The 21,677-nt window shown below is 46.3% G+C and overlaps 1 protein-coding gene across 1 annotated transcript in view; it reads left to right on the top strand.

The window, feature by feature from the left end:
* LOC139584252 (cGMP-inhibited 3',5'-cyclic phosphodiesterase 3A-like) overlaps window positions 1-21,677 on the top strand; it is a 255,801-nt gene that overhangs the window by 221,712 nt on the left and 12,412 nt on the right. Inside the window, exons 9-13 of the mRNA XM_071415872.1 lie at window positions 4,764-4,875; window positions 5,317-5,430; window positions 6,881-7,080; window positions 7,342-7,545; window positions 12,251-12,412. Coding sequence (XP_071271973.1) covers window positions 4,764-4,875; window positions 5,317-5,430; window positions 6,881-7,080; window positions 7,342-7,545; window positions 12,251-12,412 — 792 coding nt within the window. The remainder of the gene's footprint in view (window positions 1-4,763; window positions 4,876-5,316; window positions 5,431-6,880; window positions 7,081-7,341; window positions 7,546-12,250; window positions 12,413-21,677) is intronic.

The following is a 21,677-nucleotide window of genomic DNA, read 5'->3' on the forward strand; positions in this document are numbered from 1 at the left end:
AGGGGAGATGTAACCAGGTGAGGACAGGTACTGTACAGCCTAGTCAGGTGAGCTGTAACCAGGTGAGACCAGCTACTCTACAGCCTAGTCAGGGGAGATGTAACCAGGTGAGGACAGGTACTGTACAGCCTAGTCAGGGGAGCTGTAACCAGGTGAGACCAGCTACTGTACAGCCTAGTCAGGGGAGATGTAACCAGGTGAGGACAGGTAATGTACAGCCTAGTCAGGGGAGCTGTAACCAGGTGAGACCAGCTACTGTACAGCCTAGTCAGGGGAGATGTAACCAGGTGAGGACAGGTACTGTACAGCCTAGTCAGGGGAGATGTAACCAGGTGAGGACAGGTACTGTACAGCCTAGTCAGGGGATATGTAACCAGGTGAGGACAGGTACTGTACAGCCTAGTCAGGGGAGCTGTAACCAGGTGAGGACAGGTACTGTACAGCCTAGTCAGAGGAGCTGTAACCAGGTGAGGACAGGTACTGTACATTCTAGTCAGGGGAGATGTAACCAGGTGAGGACAGGTACTGTACAGCCTAGTCAGGGGAGATGTAACCAGGTGAGGACAGGTACTGTACAGCCTAGTCAGGGGAGCTGTAACCAGGTGAGGACAGCTACTGTACAGCCTAGTCAGGGGAGATGTAACCAGGTGAGACCAGCTACTGTACAGCCTAGTCAGGGGAGATGTAAGCAGGTGAGGACAGGTACTGTACAGCCTAGTCAGGGGAGATGTAACCAGGTGAGACCAGCTACTGTACAGCCTAGTCAGGGGAGATGTAACCAGGTGAGGACAGCTACTGTACAGCCTAGTCAGGGGAGATGTAACCAGGTGAGGACAGCTACTGTACAGCCTAGTCAGGGGAGATGTAACCAGGTGAGGACAGGTACTGTACAGCCTAGTCAGGTGAGCTGTAACCAGGTGAGACCAGCTACTGTACAGCCTAGTCAGGGGAGATGTAACCAGGTGAGGACAGGTACTGTACAGCCTAGTCAGGGGAGATGTAACCAGGTGAGACCAGCTACTGTACAGCCTAGTCAGGGGAGATGTAACCAGGTGAGGACAGCTACTGTACAGCCTAGTCAGGGGAGATGTAACCAGGTGAGGACAGCTACTGTACAGCCTAGTCAGGGGAGATGTAACCAGGTGAGGACAGGTACTGTACAGCCTAGTCAGGTGAGCTGTAACCAGGTGAGACCAGCTACTGTACAGCCTAGTCACGGGAGATGTAACCAGGTGAGGACAGGTACTGTACAGCCTAGTCAGGTGAGACCAGCTACTGTACAGCCTAGTCAGGGGAGATGTAACCAGGTGAGACCAGCTACTGTACAGCCTAGTCAGGGGAGATGTAACCAGGTGAGGACAGGTACTGTACAGCCTAGTCAGGGGAGATGTAACCAGGTGAGACCAGCTACTGCACAGCCTAGTCAGGGGAGCTGTAACCAGGTGAGACCAGCTACTGCACAGCCTAGTCAGGTGAGACCAGCTACTGCACAGCCTAGTCAGGGGAGATGTAACCAGGTGAGGACAGGTACTGTACAGCCTAGTCAGGTGAGATGTAACCAGGTGAGACCAGCTACTGTACAGCCTAGTCAGGGGAGATGTAACCAGGTGAGACCAGCTACTGTACAGCCTAGTCAAGGGAGATGTAACCAGGTGAGACCAGCTACTGTACAGCCTAGTCAGGGGAGATGTAACCAGGTGAGGACAGGTACTGTACAGCCTAGTCAGGGGAGATGTAACCAGGTGAGGACAGGTACTGCACAGCCTAGTCAGGGGAGATGTAACCAGGTGAGACCAGCTACTGTACAGCCTAGTCAGGTGAGCTGTAACCAGGTGAGGACAGGTACTGCACAGCCTAGTCAGGGGAGATGTAACCAGGTGAGACCAGCTACTGTACAGCCTAGTCAGGGGAGATGTAACCAGGTGAGGACAGGTACTGCACAGCCTAGTCAGGGGAGACCAGCTACTGCACAGCCTAGTAAGGGGAGATGTAACCAGGTGAGACCAGCTACTGTACAGCCTAGTAAGGGGAGATGTAACCAGGTGAGGACAGGTGCTGTACAGCCTAGTCAGGTGAGGACAGGTAATGCACAGCCTAGTAAGGGGAGATGTAACCAGGTGAGACCAGCTACTGCACAGCCTAGTAAGGGGAGATGTAACCAGGTGAGGACAGGTACTGTACAGCCTAGTCAGGGGAGATGTAACCAGGTGAGACCAGCTACTGTACAGCCTAGTCAGGGGAGATGTAACCAGGTGAGGACAGGTACTGTACAGCCTAGTCAGGTGAGACCAGCTACTGTACAGCCTAGTCAGGGGAGATGTAACCAGGTGAGGACAGGTACTGTACAGCCTAGTCAGGTGAGACCAGCTACTGTACAGCCTAGTCAGGGGAGCTGTAACCAGGTGAGGACAGGTACTGCACAGCCTAGTCAGGGGAGATGTAACCAGGTGAGACCAGCTACTGCACAGCCTAGTAAGGGGAGATGTAACCAGGTGAGACCAGCTACTGTACAGCCTAGTCAGGGGAGATGTAACCAGGTGAGGACAGGTACTGTACAGCCTAGTCAGGGGAGATGTAACCAGGTGAGACCAGCTACTGCACATCCTAGTCAGGGGAGCTGTAACCAGGTGAGACCAGCTACTGCACAGCCTAGTCAGGTGAGACCAGCTACTGCACAGCCTAGTCAGGGGAGATGTAACCAGGTGAGGACAGGTACTGTACAGCCTAGTCAGGGGAGCTGTAACCAGGTGAGACCAGCTACTGTACAGCCTAGTCAGGGGAGATGTAACCAGGTGAGGACAGGTAATGTACAGCATAGTCAGGGGAGCTGTAACCAGGTGAGACCAGCTACTGTACAGCCTAGTCAGGGGAGATGTAACCAGGTGAGGACAGGTACTGTACAGCCTAGTCAGGGGAGATGTAACCAGGTGAGGACAGGTACTGTACAGCCTAGTCAGGGGAGATGTAACCAGGTGAGACCAGCTACTGTACAGCCTAGTCAGGGGAGATGTAACCAGGTGAGGACAGGTACTGTACAGCCTAGTCAGGGGATATGTAACCAGGTGAGGACAGGTACTGTACAGCCTAGTCAGGGGAGCTGTAACCAGGTGAGGACAGGTACTGTACAGCCTAGTCAGGGGAGCTGTAACCAGGTGAGGACAGGTACTGTACAGCCTAGTCAGGGGAGCTGTAACCAGGTGAGGACAGGTACTGTACAGCCTAGTCAGGGGAGATGTAACCAGGTGAGGACAGGTACTGTACAGCCTAGTCAGGTGAGCTGTAACCAGGTGAGACCAGCTACTCTACAGCCTAGTCAGGGGAGATGTAACCAGGTGAGGACAGGTACTGTACAGCCTAGTCAGGGGAGCTGTAACCAGGTGAGACCAGCTACTGTACAGCCTAGTCAGGGGAGATGTAACCAGGTGAGGACAGGTAATGTACAGCCTAGTCAGGGGAGCTGTAACCAGGTGAGACCAGCTACTGTACAGCCTAGTCAGGGGAGATGTAACCAGGTGAGGACAGGTACTGTACAGCCTAGTCAGGGGAGATGTAACCAGGTGAGGACAGGTACTGTACAGCCTAGTCAGGGGATATGTAACCAGGTGAGGACAGGTACTGTACAGCCTAGTCAGGGGAGCTGTAACCAGGTGAGGACAGGTACTGTACAGCCTAGTCAGAGGAGCTGTAACCAGGTGAGGACAGGTACTGTACAGCCTAGTCAGGGGAGCTGTAACCAGATGAGGACAGGTACTGTACAGCCTAGTCAGGGGAGATGTAACCAGGTGAGGACAGGTACTGTACAGCCTAGTCAGGTGAGCTGTAACCAGGTGAGACCAGCTACTCTACAGCCTAGTCAGGGGAGATGTAACCAGGTGAGGACAGGTACTGTACAGCCTAGTCAGGGGAGATGTAACCAGGTGAGGACAGGTACTGTACAGCCTAGTCAGGTGAGCTGTAACCAGGTGAGACCAGCTACTCTACAGCCTAGTCAGGTGAGATGTAACCAGGTGACACCAGCTACTGTACAGCCTAGTCAGGGGAGCTGTAACCAGGTGAGGACAGGTTAGAATAGTTCATTCTCAGCCAGGTGAGGACAGGTTAGAATAGTTCATTCTCAGCCAGGTGAGGACAGGTTAGAATAGTTCATTCTCAGCCAGGTGAGGACAGGTTAGAATAGTTCATTCTCAGCCAGGTGAGGACAGGTTAGAATAGTTCATTCTCAGCCAGGTGAGGACAGGTTAGAATAGTTCATTCTCAGCCAGGTGAGAGAAACAACCAATTAGACAGGCTGATGGTCAACCATCTATCATTGGGCAGTCACTGTGTCAATCAAAGTGTGTTTGTCTGGTGAGAATGGAATTGGTTGTTTGAGACAGAAGCGGTAGCCTCGAGGTTAGAGAAGTGGGTAGGTAACTGGAGGGTTGCTGGTTCGAACCCCCGAGCTGCGTGCAGGGAAATCTACAGGTAGCCGGAGAGTTACCAACTTCAATATCTCTACATACTACTGCCGTTGTGCCCTTGAGCAAGGCTCTTTACCCCTAAGGGTTTCAGGGGTCCTGTGTTGCTCCCAGCCTGTGATGTGTGTCAGGTTGGGTACTGTCACAGAATAAATTAAGAATATCTGTACATTTAAAGCAAGTGTTGAGACGTCTATGAGAATGAGGCTATCTATAAGCCCATAGACCATTCAGTGTCAATCAAAGAGTCTGTCTGACGGGTGAGAATGCAATTGATTCTGTGAGCTCTCTAACTGTCTGTTTCAGGTCTCTCACAGGCTTTTTGAAGACACAGGCCTATTTGAGACCTTCAAGATCCCGGTTCACGAATTCATGAACTACTTCCATGCTCTGGAGAATGGCTACAGAGACATACCATGTAAGAACCTGTTTTACCTTAATGACTCTGCTGTCTTAAAAGGTCCTGTTTTACCTTAATGACTCTGTTTTGCAGACACAGATTAAGCCTAGTAGAGTACATTTTTAGTCCAGGACTAGACTTATTCTGTGTCCCGGGAAACTATCCCTTAATGTGTTACATGTGTTTTGCTTAGTATATTGAAGTTTAGTTAAAAGTGTCATACCATCAGTAAACCACTAGAGGGCGATGTTACACCATTTTTCTTTCAACTCTCCATTAACACTAGTTTACTGTACAATCTCTCCATATCTTTTTCACCCCTACAGTAGAAACAGAAACAGTGTGGCCTAGTGGACATTATCACTACTGAAATGTCTCATATTCTCTCCCTTTCGCTCTCTACTTTTGGTAATTATATTGAATTGTACCAATTTTTATTTTTTTTATCAATCAATCCAGATCACAACAGAATCCACGCTACAGACGTTCTCCATGCTGTCTGGTACCTCACTACCCAGGCCGTACCAGGTCTGCCCAGCCTCATCACTGACCATTGCTCTGCCAGCGACTCAGGTGAACTGACTTGCCTAGTTAAATAAAGGTTAAATAAAAAATGTAATAAAAAAGAAATAAAAAGTGACTTGAATACTGGCCAGTGTAATTGAATCATCATGGCTCTTGCTTGATTTGGCATCAGGAGATTGAAACACGTTATTTATTGATAACTTGAATTTTGACTCTATGAGAAGACAACCAACTGTTTTTCCTCCTGTTTTGAATATAACATCATTATGTTCGTTATGGTTGTCAACTTGAGTAAGATTTAGATTTTGTACAAACCGAAGAGACTTAAAGAGTCAACTATATTTAATAATACATTGCTATGTCCAAGACTCTTAATATAATTTGTAACAATCGGATAAACTTTTGCCTTTCATTTAATTTAGCCTATACCTACCATCTCTAGTTACTGTTTTGTAAGTCGTCTCATTAAGATCAAGGCATTGGAATGTTTGTTACAGCTACGTCAACGCTCTCAGCTGTTCTTATCAGACTGGGGGCTCAGCGTCTGTCTGCGTCCCAAATGGAATCCTATTCCCTATATAGTGCACTACTCTAGAGCCCTATTCCCTATATAGTGCACTACTCTAGAGCCCTATTCCCTATATAGTGCACTACTCTAGAGCCCTATTCCCTATATAGTGCACTACTCTAGAGCCCTATTCCCTATATAGTGCACTACTTTTAGTCAAAACTAGTGCACTATAAAGGGAATAGGGTTCCATTTGTGATGTCGTCTCTGAGTACCAAATACTATTTGAAGTTTAGCAATGCATGAGCGGGCATGAAATTGCAACCAGATTAAAGTTCTCCCAACCCCAGATTTTCATAACCTAATTTTATATGCCTTAGTTCACCAAACTCTTTGATCCGAGCAGAAGTGGATTTAGAGGTTGAGAGTTTGGGGCCTTTGGGGGTGCTTGCTGGTACACTTTTCACACTACTGTGCCAAACCACGGTTTAGCACATTTCAGCACATTTCAGCCACCATAGTGCTGGAAAGGACAATGTAAAAAGAAACTACCTGAGCCAGTACAGTGTGGTTCAGGTTGGAACAATGGTGTGAATCAGACATGGTAGTAGACTGCTACTTACACCCCTCTCCCTCTCCCACTCCCTCTCCCTCTCCTTCTACCTCTCCCTCTCCCTCTACCTCTACCTCTCCCTCTCCCTCTCCCTCTCCCTCTCCCTCTCCCTCTCCCTCTACCTCTCCCTCTCCCTCTCCCTCTCCCTCTCCCTCTCCCTCTCCCTCTCCCTCTCCCTCTCCCTCTCCCTCTACCTCTCCCTCTCCCTCTCCCTCTCCCTCTCCCTCTCCCTCTACCTCTCCCTCTACCTCTACCTCTCCCTCTACCTCTCCCTCTACCTCTCCCTCTCCCTCTACCTCTCCCTCTACCTCTCCCTCTCCCTCTCCCTCTCCCTCTACCTCTCAATCTCTCTCTCTCTTTCTCCTCGTCTCTCCCAGACTCTGACAGTGGCATCACACACAGTCACATGGGCTACCTGGTGTCGAAGACCTACAGCGTGTCGGAGGATGGGTATGGTTGCCTGTCGGGGCTCATCCCAGCCCTGGAGCTCATGGCTCTCTATGTAGCAGCAGCCATGCATGACTATGACCACCCTGGGAGGACTAACGCCTTCCTGGTGGCCACAAGTGCACCACAGGTACACCACTTCTCTGTCAAAGCACTTCCGGGCTCAAGTGAACAAAAAAAATCTTCACAGTCATATGTTGAACTGTTGTCTGCAGGGAGAGCAGAGTTTTTATTTTAGAGATAAAGAAAATAGTGGTACTTGACTTGGATTGCTGTTGTTATGTGTTGTGGAACTGTATGGGCAATTCTCTGACCAGGTTAGAATTGAGTTAAATGTGTCCTGTTACCATAACAGGACTAATTCTCTCGCATCCTATCTTCCCCTCTCCAGGCAGTGTTGTATAACGACAGGTCGGTGCTCGAGAACCACCACGCCGCCTCGGCCTGGAATCTGTTCATGTCCCGTCCAGAGTATAACTTCCTGGTTAACCTGGACCACGTGGAGTTCAAACGCTTCCGCTTCCTGGTCATAGAGGCCATCCTCGCCACTGACCTCAAGAAACACTTTGACTTCCTGGCAGAGTTCAATGCCAAGGTGAAACCAATGAATCAATCAATTAATTAAGTGTTCACAGACCCGTAAACCTGTGTATTTCATTTGAGTCTAAGATCTCTTCAGCTATTGTAGCATGTTGTATGTGAGAGTTCTACTGCCTACCCCTGGGTATTTGTAGTGCAGGTTTGTAGTGCTCTCACCTCTGCCCAGCATAATCCACAAGCCCTCATTATAGCTCACTCTCTGTCCACATTGGTCTGTTACACTATCGCAATAGCATAGAGTCAAACGTAAGTGTTCTAGAAAATCAGTTAGATATTGTTTATAAAAAGGAACAGTATTATATGTGCCAGTACATTTCTGGACCTTAAATATCCTCATTATATTCTCGTTAACTTAACTAACCCATACGAATAGAAGGCTCTAACCTGCAGCTTTTCAGGAAATCAATTTTGCAGTCTGAATTCTGCTGCTATCATTGGTGGGGACTAAACCTTTCCACTGTTCTGTAGTAAAGCTATCCCACTGTGCTGTAGTAAAACCTTTCCACTGTGCTGTAGTAAAGCCTTTCCACTGTGCTGTAGTAAAGCCTTTCCACTCTGCTGTAGTAAAGCCTTTCCACTGTGCTGTAGTAAAGCCTTTCCACTGTGCTGTAGTAAAGCCTTTCCACTGTGCTGTAGTAAAGCCTTTCCACTGTTCTGTAGTAAAGCCTTTCCACTGTGCTGTAGTAAAACCTTTCCACTGTTCTGTAGTAAAGCCTTTCCACTGTGCTGTAGTAAAACCTTTCCACTGTGCTGCAGTAAAGCCTTTCCACTGTTCTGCAGTAAAGCCTTTCCACTGTTCTGTAGTAAAGCCTTTCCATTGTTCTGTAGTAAAGCCTTTCCACTGTGCTGCAGTAAAGCCTTTCCACTGTTCTGTAGTAAAGCCTTTCCACTGTGCTGCAGTAAAGCCTTTCCACTGTTCTGTAGTAAAGCCTTTCGACTGTGCTGTAGTAAAGACTTTCCACTGTGCTGCAGTAAAGCCTTTCCACTGTTCTGCAGTAAAGCCTTTCCACTGTTCTGCAGTAAAGCTGGTGGCAGTTAGGCACTACCAGTTATACAACATATTGCTGCCCTTCCACTAACAGTGTTAACAGTGTTACGCCCATTCAGTGTGTGTGTGTGTGTGAGCACCACTAAAGCCAACAGAGCAGTGTTGTGTCTTTCACACTGGCTCTGTTGTACCACAAAGCCTCTGTCTCTGTCTCTGTCTCTGTCTCTGTCTCTGTCTCTGTCTCTCTCTCTGTCTCTCTCTCTCTCTCTCTCTCTCTCTCTCTCTCTCTCTCTCTCTCGCTCTCCCTCTCACTCTCACTCTCACACACACACACACACACACACACACACACACACACACACACACACACACACACACACACACACACACACCTTGTACTCATTTCCCCTCCAATTCCTAGAAACCAAATCAAGCTTTCTCTGAAAAGGCCCATTGAATTAGCTGTTGATGTAGCTGCTCCTGCGCTCAGGGGTTATGGCGTTAGCATAATAAGAATAACCTTGCAGGAGTCTGCTCTGTGTGTGTGTGTGTGTGTGTGTGTGTGTGTGTGTGTGTGTGTGTGTGTGTGTGTGTGTGTGTGTGTGTGTGTGTGTGTGTGTGTGTGTGTGTGTGTGTGTGTGTGTGTGTGTGTGTGTGTGTGTGTGTGTGTGTGTGTGTGTGTCATGCGCCAAATACAACAGGTGAAATGCTTACTTACAAGCCCTTAACCAACAGTGCAGTTTTAAGAAAAAATAAGTGGTAAGAAAGTATTTACTAAATAAACTGAAGTAAACAATAAAAATAAAATAGAAAAATAACAAATAATTAAAAAACTTCTTCGGGATCAGTGTCCCTTCCACGGGACGGTTGAGCTAACGTAGGCTAATACGATTAGCATGAGGTTGTAAGTAACAAGACATTTCCCAGGACATAGACATATCTGATATTGGCAGAAAGCATAAATTGTTGTTAATCTAACTGCACTGTCCAATTTACAGTAGCTATTACAGTGAAATAATACAATGCTATTGTTTGAGGAGAGTGCACAATTTTGAACATGAAAAGTTATTAATAAACAAATTAGGCACATTTGGGCAGTCTTGATACAACATTTTGAACAGAAACGCAATGGTTCATTGGATCAGTCTAAAACTTTGCACATACACTGCTGCCATCTAGTGGCCCAAATCTAAATTGCACCTGGGTTGGAATAATACATGATGGCCGTTCTCTTACATTTCAAAGATGATGGTACAAAAAAAATACTAATGAACAGTTCGTTTTTTCTTTGTGTTATCTTTTACCAAATCTATTGTGTTATATTCTCCTACATTGCTTTCACATTTCCACAAACGTCAAAGACTTTCCTTTCAAATGGTACCAAGAATATGCATATCCTTGCTTCAGGGCCTGAGCTACAGGCAGTTCGATTTGGGTATGTCATTTTAGGCGAAAATAGAAAAAAGCGGATCCTTATTATTTTTAAAGAGCAACAAGAAAATAACAAGGCTATATACAGGGGGTACCGGTACAGAGTCAATGTGCAGGGGGCACAGGTTAATTGAGATAATTGAGGTAATATGTACATGTAGGTAGAGGTAAAGTGACTGTGCATTGGAGCGGCAGGTAGCCTAGTGGTTAGAGTGGAGGGGCGGCAGGTAGCCTAGTGGTTAAAGCATTGGACTAGTAACCGAAAGGTTGCAAGATCGAATCCCCAAGCTGACAAGGTAAAAATATGTTGTTCTGCCCCTGAACAAGGCAGTTAACTCACTGTTCCTAGGCCGTCATTGAAAATAAGAATTTGTTCTTAACCGACTTGCCTAGTTGAATAAAGGTAAAATAAATAGATCATAAACGGAGAGTAGCAGCAGTGTAGAAATGGGGGGGACCATGACAGTTTGTTGATGATGTGGATACCAAGAGTGTGTAACCACACAGTGGTGATTTTAGCATGTAAATCTTGGTGGGCAAAACAAAGTGTAATGTGGGATGCATGCCAGCAAAGCCACAGCACAACACTAAACAATACATGAATTGCACTATAACGGGGACAAACGGTGCCCACAGACTGTTAGGGCCTACATGAAGCTGTCCCAACAGCAGAGTCCCAACAGCAGTCCCAACACCTTACCACTGCTACTCCTGGTTATCAGCGGAGCCTTGACTGGCAGCGAAACAGTTAATTCAAGGGGACGACAAGCGTATAAGAGGCAATCCGTAATTTTGATTAAGACATTCATGAGCGAGCCAGGACGGACGTAGTCAATTTAACTGTTTGTTCAGCTTTTGAAATGTACAGCAACAGAATTCAGAGCATAGGTCATTCTTACAGTGTTTTCCCTGTACACCAAGTCAGAACCGTAGGGTAAATGAAGGGGGCATATAAGCAGACAATGAAAGTTCTTACAATATTCAATGATTACATTTCTCAAAAACAGATTATAGGCTACATGTGCACCACCGAGTCAGAAGAGTAACGTTAGGCGAATTTAAGAGGTGAAAATAGACCAACTTATTAGGGTGAGGCACATGGCCTACTGACAACTTACTACACAACATACACTTAGTTTTACTTTCTTAGCTACAGTTTACATATCTCCCTGGCATATTACATAATTTATGCAGCAGCATATAAGACATTTTTGGATTCACCTTGTTGTGATGTGCTCACTTGAACAGGAAGGTGGCGCGGCGGTCCTTCGTGGGCAAATTTTGTCATCAAAGAAAGACAAAGAGGCCGGATTTACAATTCCTGGTTGGATTTGCATGACCGTGTAAAACGTATTTTCCCAGTCTGAGCTTGTTTATTGCCCATTTCCCAGTTGCAATGCTTGCAGTTACCCACTGTCAGTAATTACTTCCAAACCACTCATTGTTGTATAACGGCCGATGAGCAACGATACGTTTTATCTATAGTTTCTCTTCATTACTTCTCTTCATTTGACAAGGATTAAAGAGGATTTGCCAGTAGATTATCGAATTGATTCATGATGATGACTGCTAGCTAAGATTTAGAAAGTATGATGTTGACATGATCAGTCCAATCAAGGCTACTGTAGATATAACGTGATTTGACGTCATTTTATCTGTGGCCAGTGACTTTGAGCCTTCTTGGATGGGCACTACGAATGTAACTCTATGGCATTCGTAGTCTACCCTTATTACTTGGCCGTAACTTACCCCACCTCCACAGAAAGCACTGAGCTAGCATGAAACACCTGAATTTTGAAGCTGCCTTACTCAAGAAAACAAAAAAGAGACCATGTTTATATGTGGATTTATTAACTCAATGATATATATTGTCTTACTTGCCCTGAATGACGGGTCGCCACTGGACCTACCTAGAAATGAGGAATACATTGAAAAAAAGAAAAGGGTTTTGAGGAAGATGATTATTCAACCTAAAGGTCAAATAATTCCGGCAATTTCAGAGCAGCACAGAACAGATACGTACCGAGAGGTGGGGATTAAAGGGTTAATCCAAAATACGGAATGTTGGAGCTATGGAATTCTTAAATCAGGAATCCAATTTAAATGTTACATTCTTGGTTAAATGACAACTGATTTACCATGTTATTGAACCACGTACATATATATATTTTCAGATGTGTGATAGATGAAAGGTTTTGTATAGTAAGTGCCCTAATGTACCATATAAGTTCACAAAGCATTTTTATAGGTTAACATATTTTGTCTCTGTCTTTTACTATAGGTAGGTGATGACGTGACGAGGGGTATTGATTGGTCCAATGAGAACGACAGACTGCTGGTGTGTCAGATGTGCATCAAGCTAGCTGACATCAATGGCCCACTGAAACACAAGGACCTGCACCTACAGTGGACCAAGGGCATCGTTGATGAGTTCTATGAACAGGTCAGATTCTCTCTCTATCTCTCACACACACACACACACACACACACACACACACACACACACACACACACACACACACACACACACACACACACACACACACACACACACACACACACACACACACACACACACACACACACACACACACACACACACACACACACAAACAAACACACACTGAAACAAAAGTACCTGAACATACAGTGGACCAAAGGCATCGTCGATGAATTCTATGAACATGTGAGATCCAAATCATACCCTAGCCCCTACACCCTAGCCCCTATACTCTAGCCCCTACACCCTAGCCCCTATACTCTAGCCCCTACACCCTAGCCCCTACACCCTAGCCCCTACACCCTAGCCCCTATACTCTAGCCCCTACACCCTAGCCCCTATACTCTAGCCCCTACACCCTAGCCCCTACACCCTAGCCCCTACACCCTAGCCCCTATACTCTAGCCCCTACACCCTAGCCCCTACACCCTAGCCCCTATACTCTAGCCCCTACACTCTAGCCCCTATACTCTAGCCCCTACACCCTAGCCCCTACACCCTAGCCCCTACACCCTAGCCCCTACACCCTAGCCCCTATACTCTAGCCCCTACACCCTAGCCCCTACACCCTAGCCCCTACACCCTAGCCCCTACACCCTAGCCCCTATACTCTAGCCCCTACACCCTAGCCCCTACACCCTAGCCCCTACACCCTAGCCCCTATACTCTAGCCCCTATACTCTAGCCCCTATACTCTAGCCCCTATACTCTAGCCCCTACACCCTAGCCCCTACACCCTAGCCCCTATACTCTAGCCCCTATACTCTAGCCCCTATACTCTAGCCCCTATACTCTAGCCCCTACACCCTAGCCCCTACACCCTAGCCCCTATACTCTAGCCCCTATACTCTAGCCCCTATACTCTAGCCCCTACACCCTAGCCCCTATACTCTAGCCCCTACACCCTAGCCCCTACACCCTAGCCCCTATACTCTAGCCCCTATACTCTAGCCCCTACACCCTAGCCCCTACACTCTAGCCCCTACACTCTAGCCCCTACACCCTAGCCCCTACACCCTAGCCCCTACACCCTAGCCCCTATACTCTAGCCCCTACACCCTAGCCCCTACACCCTAGCCCCTACACCCTAGCCCCTACACCCTAGCCCCTACACTCTAGCCCCTACACCCTAGCCCCTACACCCTAGCCCCTATACTCTAGCCCCTATACCCTAGCCCCTACACCCTAGCCCCTATACTCTAGCCCCTACACCCTAGCCCCTACACCCTAGCCCCTACACCCTAGCCCCTACACCCTAGCCCCTATACTCTAGCCCCTACACCCTAGCCCCTACACCCTAGCCCCTATACTCTAGCCCCTACACCCTAGCCCCTACACCCTAGCCCCTACACTCTAGCCCCTATACTCTAGCCCCTACACCCTAGCCCCTATACTCTAGCCCCTATACTCTAGCCCCTACACCCTAGCCCCTACACCCTAGCCCCTACACCCTAGCCCCTACACTCTAGCCCTACACCCTAGCCCCTACACCCTAGCCCCTACACCCTAGCCCCTACACTCTAGCCCCTACACCCTAGCCCCTACACCCTAGCCCCTATACTCTAGCCCCTACACCCTAGCCCCTATACTCTAGCCCCTACACCCTAGCCCCTATACTCTAGCCCCTACACCCTAGCCCCTACACTCTAGCCCCTACACCCTAGCCCCTACACCCTAGCCCCTACACCCTAGCCCCTACACCCTAGCCCCTATACTCTAGCCCCTACACCCTAGCCCCTATACTCTAGCCCCTACACCCTAGCCCCTATACTCTAGCCCCTACACCCTAGCCCCTATACTCTAGCCCCTACACCCTAGCCCCTACACCCTAGCCCCTATACTCTAGCCCCTACACCCTAGCCCCTACACCCTAGCCCCTACACCCTAGCCCCTACACTCTAGCCCCTACACTGTAGCCCCTACACCCTAGCCCCTACACCCTAGCCCCTACACCCTAGCCCCTATACTCTAGCCCCTACACCCTAGCCCCTACACCCTAGCCCCTACACCCTAGCCCCTACACCCTAGCCCCTACACCCTAGCCCCTACACTCTAGCCCCTACACCCTAGCCCCTACACCCTAGCCCCTATACTCTAGCCCCTACACCCTAGCCCCTATACTCTAGCCCCTACACCCTAGCCCCTATACTCTAGCCCCTACACCCTAGCCCCTACACTCTAGCCCCTACACCCTAGCCCCTACACCCTAGCCCCTACACCCTAGCCCCTACACCCTAGCCCCTACACCCTAGCCCCTATACTCTAGCCCCTACACCCTAGCCCCTATACTCTAGCCCCTACACCCTAGCCCCTATACTCTAGCCCCTACACCCTAGCCCCTATACTCTAGCCCCTACACCCTAGCCCCTACACCCTAGCGCCTATACTCTAGCCCCTACACCCTAGCCCCTACACCCTAGCCCCTACACTCTAGCCCCTACACTGTAGCCCCTACACCCTAGCCCCTACACCCTAGCCCCTATACTCTAGCCCCTACACCCTAGCCCCTACACCCTAGCCCCTACACCCTAGCCCCTACACTCTAGCCCCTACACCCTAGCCCACACACACACACACACACACACACACACACACACACACACACACACACGTGGGAGTAAAATAAGTGACATGCTTTCAATCCCGAAGCGATGGTTTGGATTCTCAGAATTCTCATCCCAATTCTTCAGAAGTAACCACCAGTCCAACAGAAGTATACAACAGAAAAATACTAACACATCCGATACATTCATGGGACTGGAAGGTTTCACGTGCTAGTACAAGGTTTATCTGACATGAAACTCCTGTGAAAGGAAAAGCTGTTATGTTCAATATTAGAAATAATATGGCAATACAGATGGCTATAGTATTGTAAAAGAAAAGTCTCTGCCCCATGCTACAAAGCTATCAGGCACTATAGACTGTAGAATAATATATATAAAATACACATTTAAGTCAAATAAAAACTGTAGTAGTATTTTTTTTTAAACTTATTTGACCTTTATTTAACTAGGCAAGTCAGTTAAGAACAAATTCTTATTTACAATGACAGACTACCCCGGCCGACGCTGGGCCAATTGTGCACCGCCCTATAGGACTCCCAATCACGGCAGAATGTGATACAGCCTGGATATAAACCTGACCGCTGCACCACTCGGGAGCACAATGTACTACCGTTGTACTACGCTTTTAGAAAAAAGAGTTCCAGAAGGGTTCCTCGGCTGTCCCCATAGGAGAACCCTTTTTGGCTCCAGGTAGAACACTTTTGGGTTTCATGCTGAACCCTCTGTGGAAAGGGTTCTACATGGAACCCAAAAGAGTTCTACCTGTAACCAAAAAGGGTTCTTCAAAGGGTTTTCCTATGGGGACAGCTGAAGAATCCTTTTTAGGTTTTACAGTGCCTTGCAAAAGTATTCATCCCCCTTGGCATTTTTCCTATTTTGTTGCATTACAACCTGGAATTTAAATTGATTTTATTTGGTTTTCATGTAATGGACATGCACAAAATAGTCCAAATTGGTAAAGTGAAATGAAAGAAAATCACTTGTTTAAATAAATAAAAAACGGAAAAGTGGTTTGTGCATATGTATTCACCCCTTTGCTATGAAGCCCCTAAATAAGATCTTGTGCAACCAATTACCTTCAGAAGTCACAATTTTAAGAATATGGCACCACAAGAGCGGGCCGCCCACCAAACCTCACGGACCAGGCAAGGAGGGCATTAATCAGAGAGGCAACAAAGAGACCAAAGATAACCCTGAAGGAGCTGCAAAGCTCCACAGCGGAGATTGGAGTATCTGTCCATAGGACCACTTTAAGCCGTACACTCCACAGAGCTGGGCTTTACGGAAGTGTGGCCAGAAAAAAGCCATTGTGTTAAAGAAAACAATAAGCAAACACGTTTGGTGTTCACCAAAAGGCATGTGGGAGACTCCCTAAATATATGGAAGACGGTACTCTGGTCAGATGAGACTAAAATTTTGCTTTTTGGCCATCAAGGAAAACATTATGTCTGGCGCAAACCCAACACCTCTTATCACCCCGAGAATACCATCCCCACAGTGAAGCATGGTGGTGGCAGCATCATGCTGTGGAGATGTTTTTCACTGGCAGGGACTGGGAAACTGGTCAGAATTGAAGGAATGAAGGAATGATGGATGGTGCTAAATACAGGGAAATTCTTGAGGGAAACCTGTTTCAGTCTTACAGAGACTTGAAACTGGGACAGAGGTTCACCTTCCAGCTGGACAATGACCCTAAGCATACTGCTAAAGCAACACTCGAGTGGTTTAAGGGGAAACATTTAAATGTCTTGGAATGGCCTAGTCAAAGCCCAGACCTCAATCCAATTGAGAATCTGTGGTATGACTTAAAGATTGCTGTACACCAGTGGAACCCATCCAACTTGAAGGAGCTGGAGCAGTTTTGCCTTGAAGAATGGGCAAAAATCTCAGTGGCTAGATGTGCCAAGCTTATAGAGACATACCCCAAGAGACTTGCAGCTGTAATTTCTGCAAAAGGTGGCTCTAAAAAAGTATTGACTTTGGAGGGGGTGAATAGTAATGCACGCTCAAGTTTTCCTTTTTTTTTTCTTATTTCTTGTTGGTTTCACACCCCCAAAATATTTTGCATCTTCAAAGTGGTAGGCATGTTTTGTAAATCAAATGATACAACCCCCCCCCCCCCCCCCCTCGGTTTTATTTCCAGGTTGAAAGGCAACAAAAAAGGAAAAATGCCAAGGGGGTGAATACTTTCACAGGCCACTCTAGATAGCACCTTTTTTTGTAAGAGTGTAGAGCGACTGTATGTTGAAATCACAAGTTTTTCTCAGTCCCATTCATTTTGTTGACCCCAAAACTTGATGGATTTTCACCCAGTAATTACATTTTTATTCCATCTCCCTGACAAATTGAGATAGTAATGGCATGTCTGCTGCCTGGAATTGCACAGAGATAACCCATAGAATGTCAACCTTGGTAGAAAATGCGACACACATGAAATATGATTGTCCGGATAAGGAATATGCCATCCATAGACAATCAGATTCTATTTATTTACGTTCAGACTAAAGATGACTTTGTGTGTTCTGTGTAACAGGAGAATATATGACAACAGATGATGACATATGACATATGTTATCTGATAAGGAATATGCATCGGGTCTTCACTTTATATTTATACTTTATATTTCATATTTTTGGCATTATGACATATGACACATATGCTAGACCTGTCAAATATATTGGCACCTTTGCATTATACAATGGAGTGAAAGTTCTATTTTCTAATTTCAATACTGGTTGAATGGCTATTTTTACCCTGTTGTCACCTTCAACTAATCACAGGTCAGGTAAGTTACACGGTAAATCAGATCTTGCCTCCAATCAAATACATGTAAATGTTGAATCATTTTATCCAGGCCATATTCATATTTTGAAAAGAAATAGTGAATTGTGCAAAGGTGTCAATAAACAATATATACTGTACTGAGGAAACTGCATCAGGGTGTCTTCCATAGTCAGTTGGCAGTTATTTCTGTATGTTCACTGTAGCTTACATGTGCCATGTGTGTTCTGCATGGCATTGATTTCAAAGACATTTTGTCTGTATAAAATACCTTTACATAATTTGAGGACATTGAAAACGTATAGGCTTTCTGACGTTTGTAATTTTCCACTTTGAAATGTCAGACTTGATTTTCCCTTACAAAAAAATGTATCAATCCCTACAAAAATACCCATTAATTGTAATCCTGCCTAGAAGGCCAGCATCCCTGAGTCGCCTCTTCACTGTTGACGTTGAGACTGGTGTTTTGCAGGTACTATTTAATGAAGCTGCCAGTTGAGGACTTGTGAGGCGTCTGTTTCTCAAACTAGACACTCTAATGTACTTGTCCTCTTGCTCAGTAGTGCACCGGGGCCTCCCACTCCTCTTTCTATTCTGGTTAGAGTCAGTTTGCGCTGTTCTGTGAAGGGAGTAGTACACAGCGTTGTACGAGATCTTCAGTTTCTTGGCAATTTCTCGCATGGAATAGCCTTCATTTCTCAGAACAAGAAAAGACTGTCGAGTTTCAGAAGAAAGTCCTTTGTTTCTAGACATTTTGAGCCTGTAATCGAACCCACACATGCTGATGCTCCAGATACTCAACTAGTCTAAAGAAGGCCAGTTTATTGCTTCTTTAAGCAGGACAACAGTTTTCAGCGGTGCTAACATATTTGCAAAAGGGTTTTCTAATGATCAATTAGCCTTTTAAAATGATAAACTTGGATTAGCTAACACAACGTGCCATTGGAACACAGGAATGATGGTTGCTGATAATTGGCCTCTGCATGCCTATGTAGATATTCCACAAAAAATCAGCCGTTTCCAGCTACAATAGTCATTTACAACATTAACAATGTCTGCTCTGCATTTCTGATCAATTTGGTGTTATTTTAATGGACAAAACATGTGCTTTCCTTTCAAAAACAAGGACATTTCTAAGTGACCCCAAACTTTTGAACGGTAGTGTACGTTCATGTAAAAACATTAACATGTAGTGTGTTTGCGTGGATCTATCAGTTACACATAAATGTCAGTACATACACACAACAAGTAGGTCACATGGGGGAGAGGCGTTGTGCCGTGAGGTGTTGCTTTATTTGTTTTTTATAAACCAGGTTTGCTGTTCACTTGCTCTATATGAGATGGAAGGGAGTTCCATGCACTCATGGCTCTGTATAATACTGTACATAATACTGTACATTTTCTTTTTGGACCTGTGGACTGTGAAAAGACCCCTGGTGGTATGTCTGGTGGGGTAAGTGTGTGTGTGTCAGTGCTGTGTGTAAGTTGACTATGCAAACCATTTGGAATTTCCAACACATGAATGTTTCTTAGATAAACAACTCCTCAACTCTTAGCCAGGAGAGACTGGCATGCATACTATTAATATTATACCTCTGATTACAATGAAGAGCAAAACGTGTTGTTCTGTTCTGGGCCAGCTGCAGCTTAACTGTTACATCTGCTCCTGCCACGCCCTCTACTGCTCATCCTGTGTCTCCTTGATCTGCTGCCACTCCCCCAGTTTTCTCTCTCGTGTGTGTGTGTGGAGAGACAGGTGTGCTGGAGTCAGAGCAGATCCCCACCAGCTGCAACCTGTTCCATAATCAAGACCCTGCCACTTCCACGCTGCCAGATCGTAGCCTCTGCTCTGTCAATCTGCATTTTAGCCATTGGCTCATGCATAGATCCTATTTTCATGTTGTGCCCATTTTTCCTTCCCTGATGCTGTTCTCTCCGCTACAGTTCCGTCCACTCTGACTCTGGTCCCTGTCTCCAGTCCCACGTCTTGTCAGTCCTGCCACCCTGCCCAGAACCCCCACTCCACTGCTTCCTTGGATTCTGCTCCGGACCTGCTCACCCAGCCCCAACTCCCCTCGCTCCAGCCTTAGAACCTGGATCCTGCAACCCACCCAAGCTTCCCCTGGCCTGCACCACATCTTTCATCTGCTTTTCAATAAATACCTTGTCCCAATCTCCTCGTCTGAGTCTGCACTTGGGTTCACCTGCTCTTCTCCGCGTAACATTAACTAGGTATTTCTTTGTAGCACTTGATCATAACTGGACAATAATAAAGATAAGATAAAACTAGAGCCTACAGGACTTGCTTTGTGTTGTGTCAAAAAAGCAGAGCATCTCTATGGACAGACCTCTCCCCATCTTTACAACTATTTAATCTATGTTTTGACCATGACAGTTTACAATCTAAGGTAACACCAAGTAATTTAGTCCCCTCAACTAGTTCAACAGCCACACTGTTCATTATCAGATTCAGCTGAGGTCTACAACTTCAGGAATGATTTGTACCAAATAAAGGGCTCTTAGTTTAAGATATTCAGGACTAGTTTATTAGTGGCCACCGATTCCAAAACTGACTGCAACTCTTAAGGGTGCCATCAGCCCAACCCAGTCCAAATCATTGCCACACACTCTTCAACTAGCGTATGAAGCCAGCCTGAGCCAAGCCTCCTTCATAGTGTAGAAGAAAAGTCTGCACTCCAGAAGCTTGGCAACAGTCTGGCCCTTCAATGACAATGACCCCAATGATGGATAGGATTCAATATGGTGATTATGCTGTTGGGGTGCTAGGCAACTGGTGGAGGAGCAGCAGTGATTGCAACAGTGATTACACAGACAGACCACGGCCTTGGAGTCAATGTGTGGGGTGTTCTGTTGGCGCCAATGTCTGGGGTGAGCCTGTGCGGTTGTCCATTTAAATCTAGTCCTAGAAGGTTGCTCTGTAAAGTCCCCAGTGTGTCACTAAGGAAGAGATGAGATGGATGTGTGTTTTGTAACTGGCATATTTATTTTCACAGAATGTGAAACTGGAGATTTAAATGATTTGATTTATACGCCTATTATGTTGGGTGTTCAGCCATAAAATTATTATTTCATGCAATGTTTCTAAAAAATAAAACATTGAGAAATGCTACAGAAGAACAATAGTCCAAACCAAATGTCTCTACCACATATGGTTCAATATGCAGACAATTTTATCAGATCATTTAGAGTGAATAGAATATCTGTACAGCCATGGTCAAAAAGTGGTCGCTACTCAATAGAACTCTGTCACTGCTCCGAGGGCAGAAATGCGTTAACTACGAACGTCAACTGACAAGCTAGCTAGTGGCTGCAGCTTCGTGTTTGATTTTTTATTTATTTCACCTTTATTTAACCAGGTAGGCTAGTTGAAAACAAGTTCTCATTTACAACTGCGACCTGGCCAAGATAAAGCAAAGCAGTGCGACACAAACAACAACACAGAGTTACACATGGAATAAACAAACATACAGTCAATATTACAATAGAAAAAGTATATATACAGTGTGTGCAAATGAGGTAGGATAAGGGAGGTAAGGCAATAAATAGGCCATAGTGGCGAAATAATTACAATATAGCAATTAAACACTGGAGTGTTAGATGTGCAGAAGATGAGTGTGCAAGTAGAGATACTGGGGTGCAAAGGAGCAAAATATATAGAATAAATAACAGTATGGGGATGGGGTAGTTGGATGGGCTATTTACAGATGGGCTATGTACAGGTGCAGTGATCTGTGAGCTGCTCTGACAGCTGGTGCTGAAAGTTAGTGAGGGAGATATGAGTCTCCAGCTTCAGTGATTTTTGCAGTTCGTTCCAGTCATTGGCAGCAGAGAACTGGAAGGA

The sequence above is a fragment of the Salvelinus alpinus genome, chromosome 9 (genome assembly GCF_045679555.1).
Source record: "Salvelinus alpinus chromosome 9, SLU_Salpinus.1, whole genome shotgun sequence".
NCBI classification, from domain to species: Eukaryota; Metazoa; Chordata; class Actinopteri; order Salmoniformes; family Salmonidae; genus Salvelinus; species Salvelinus alpinus.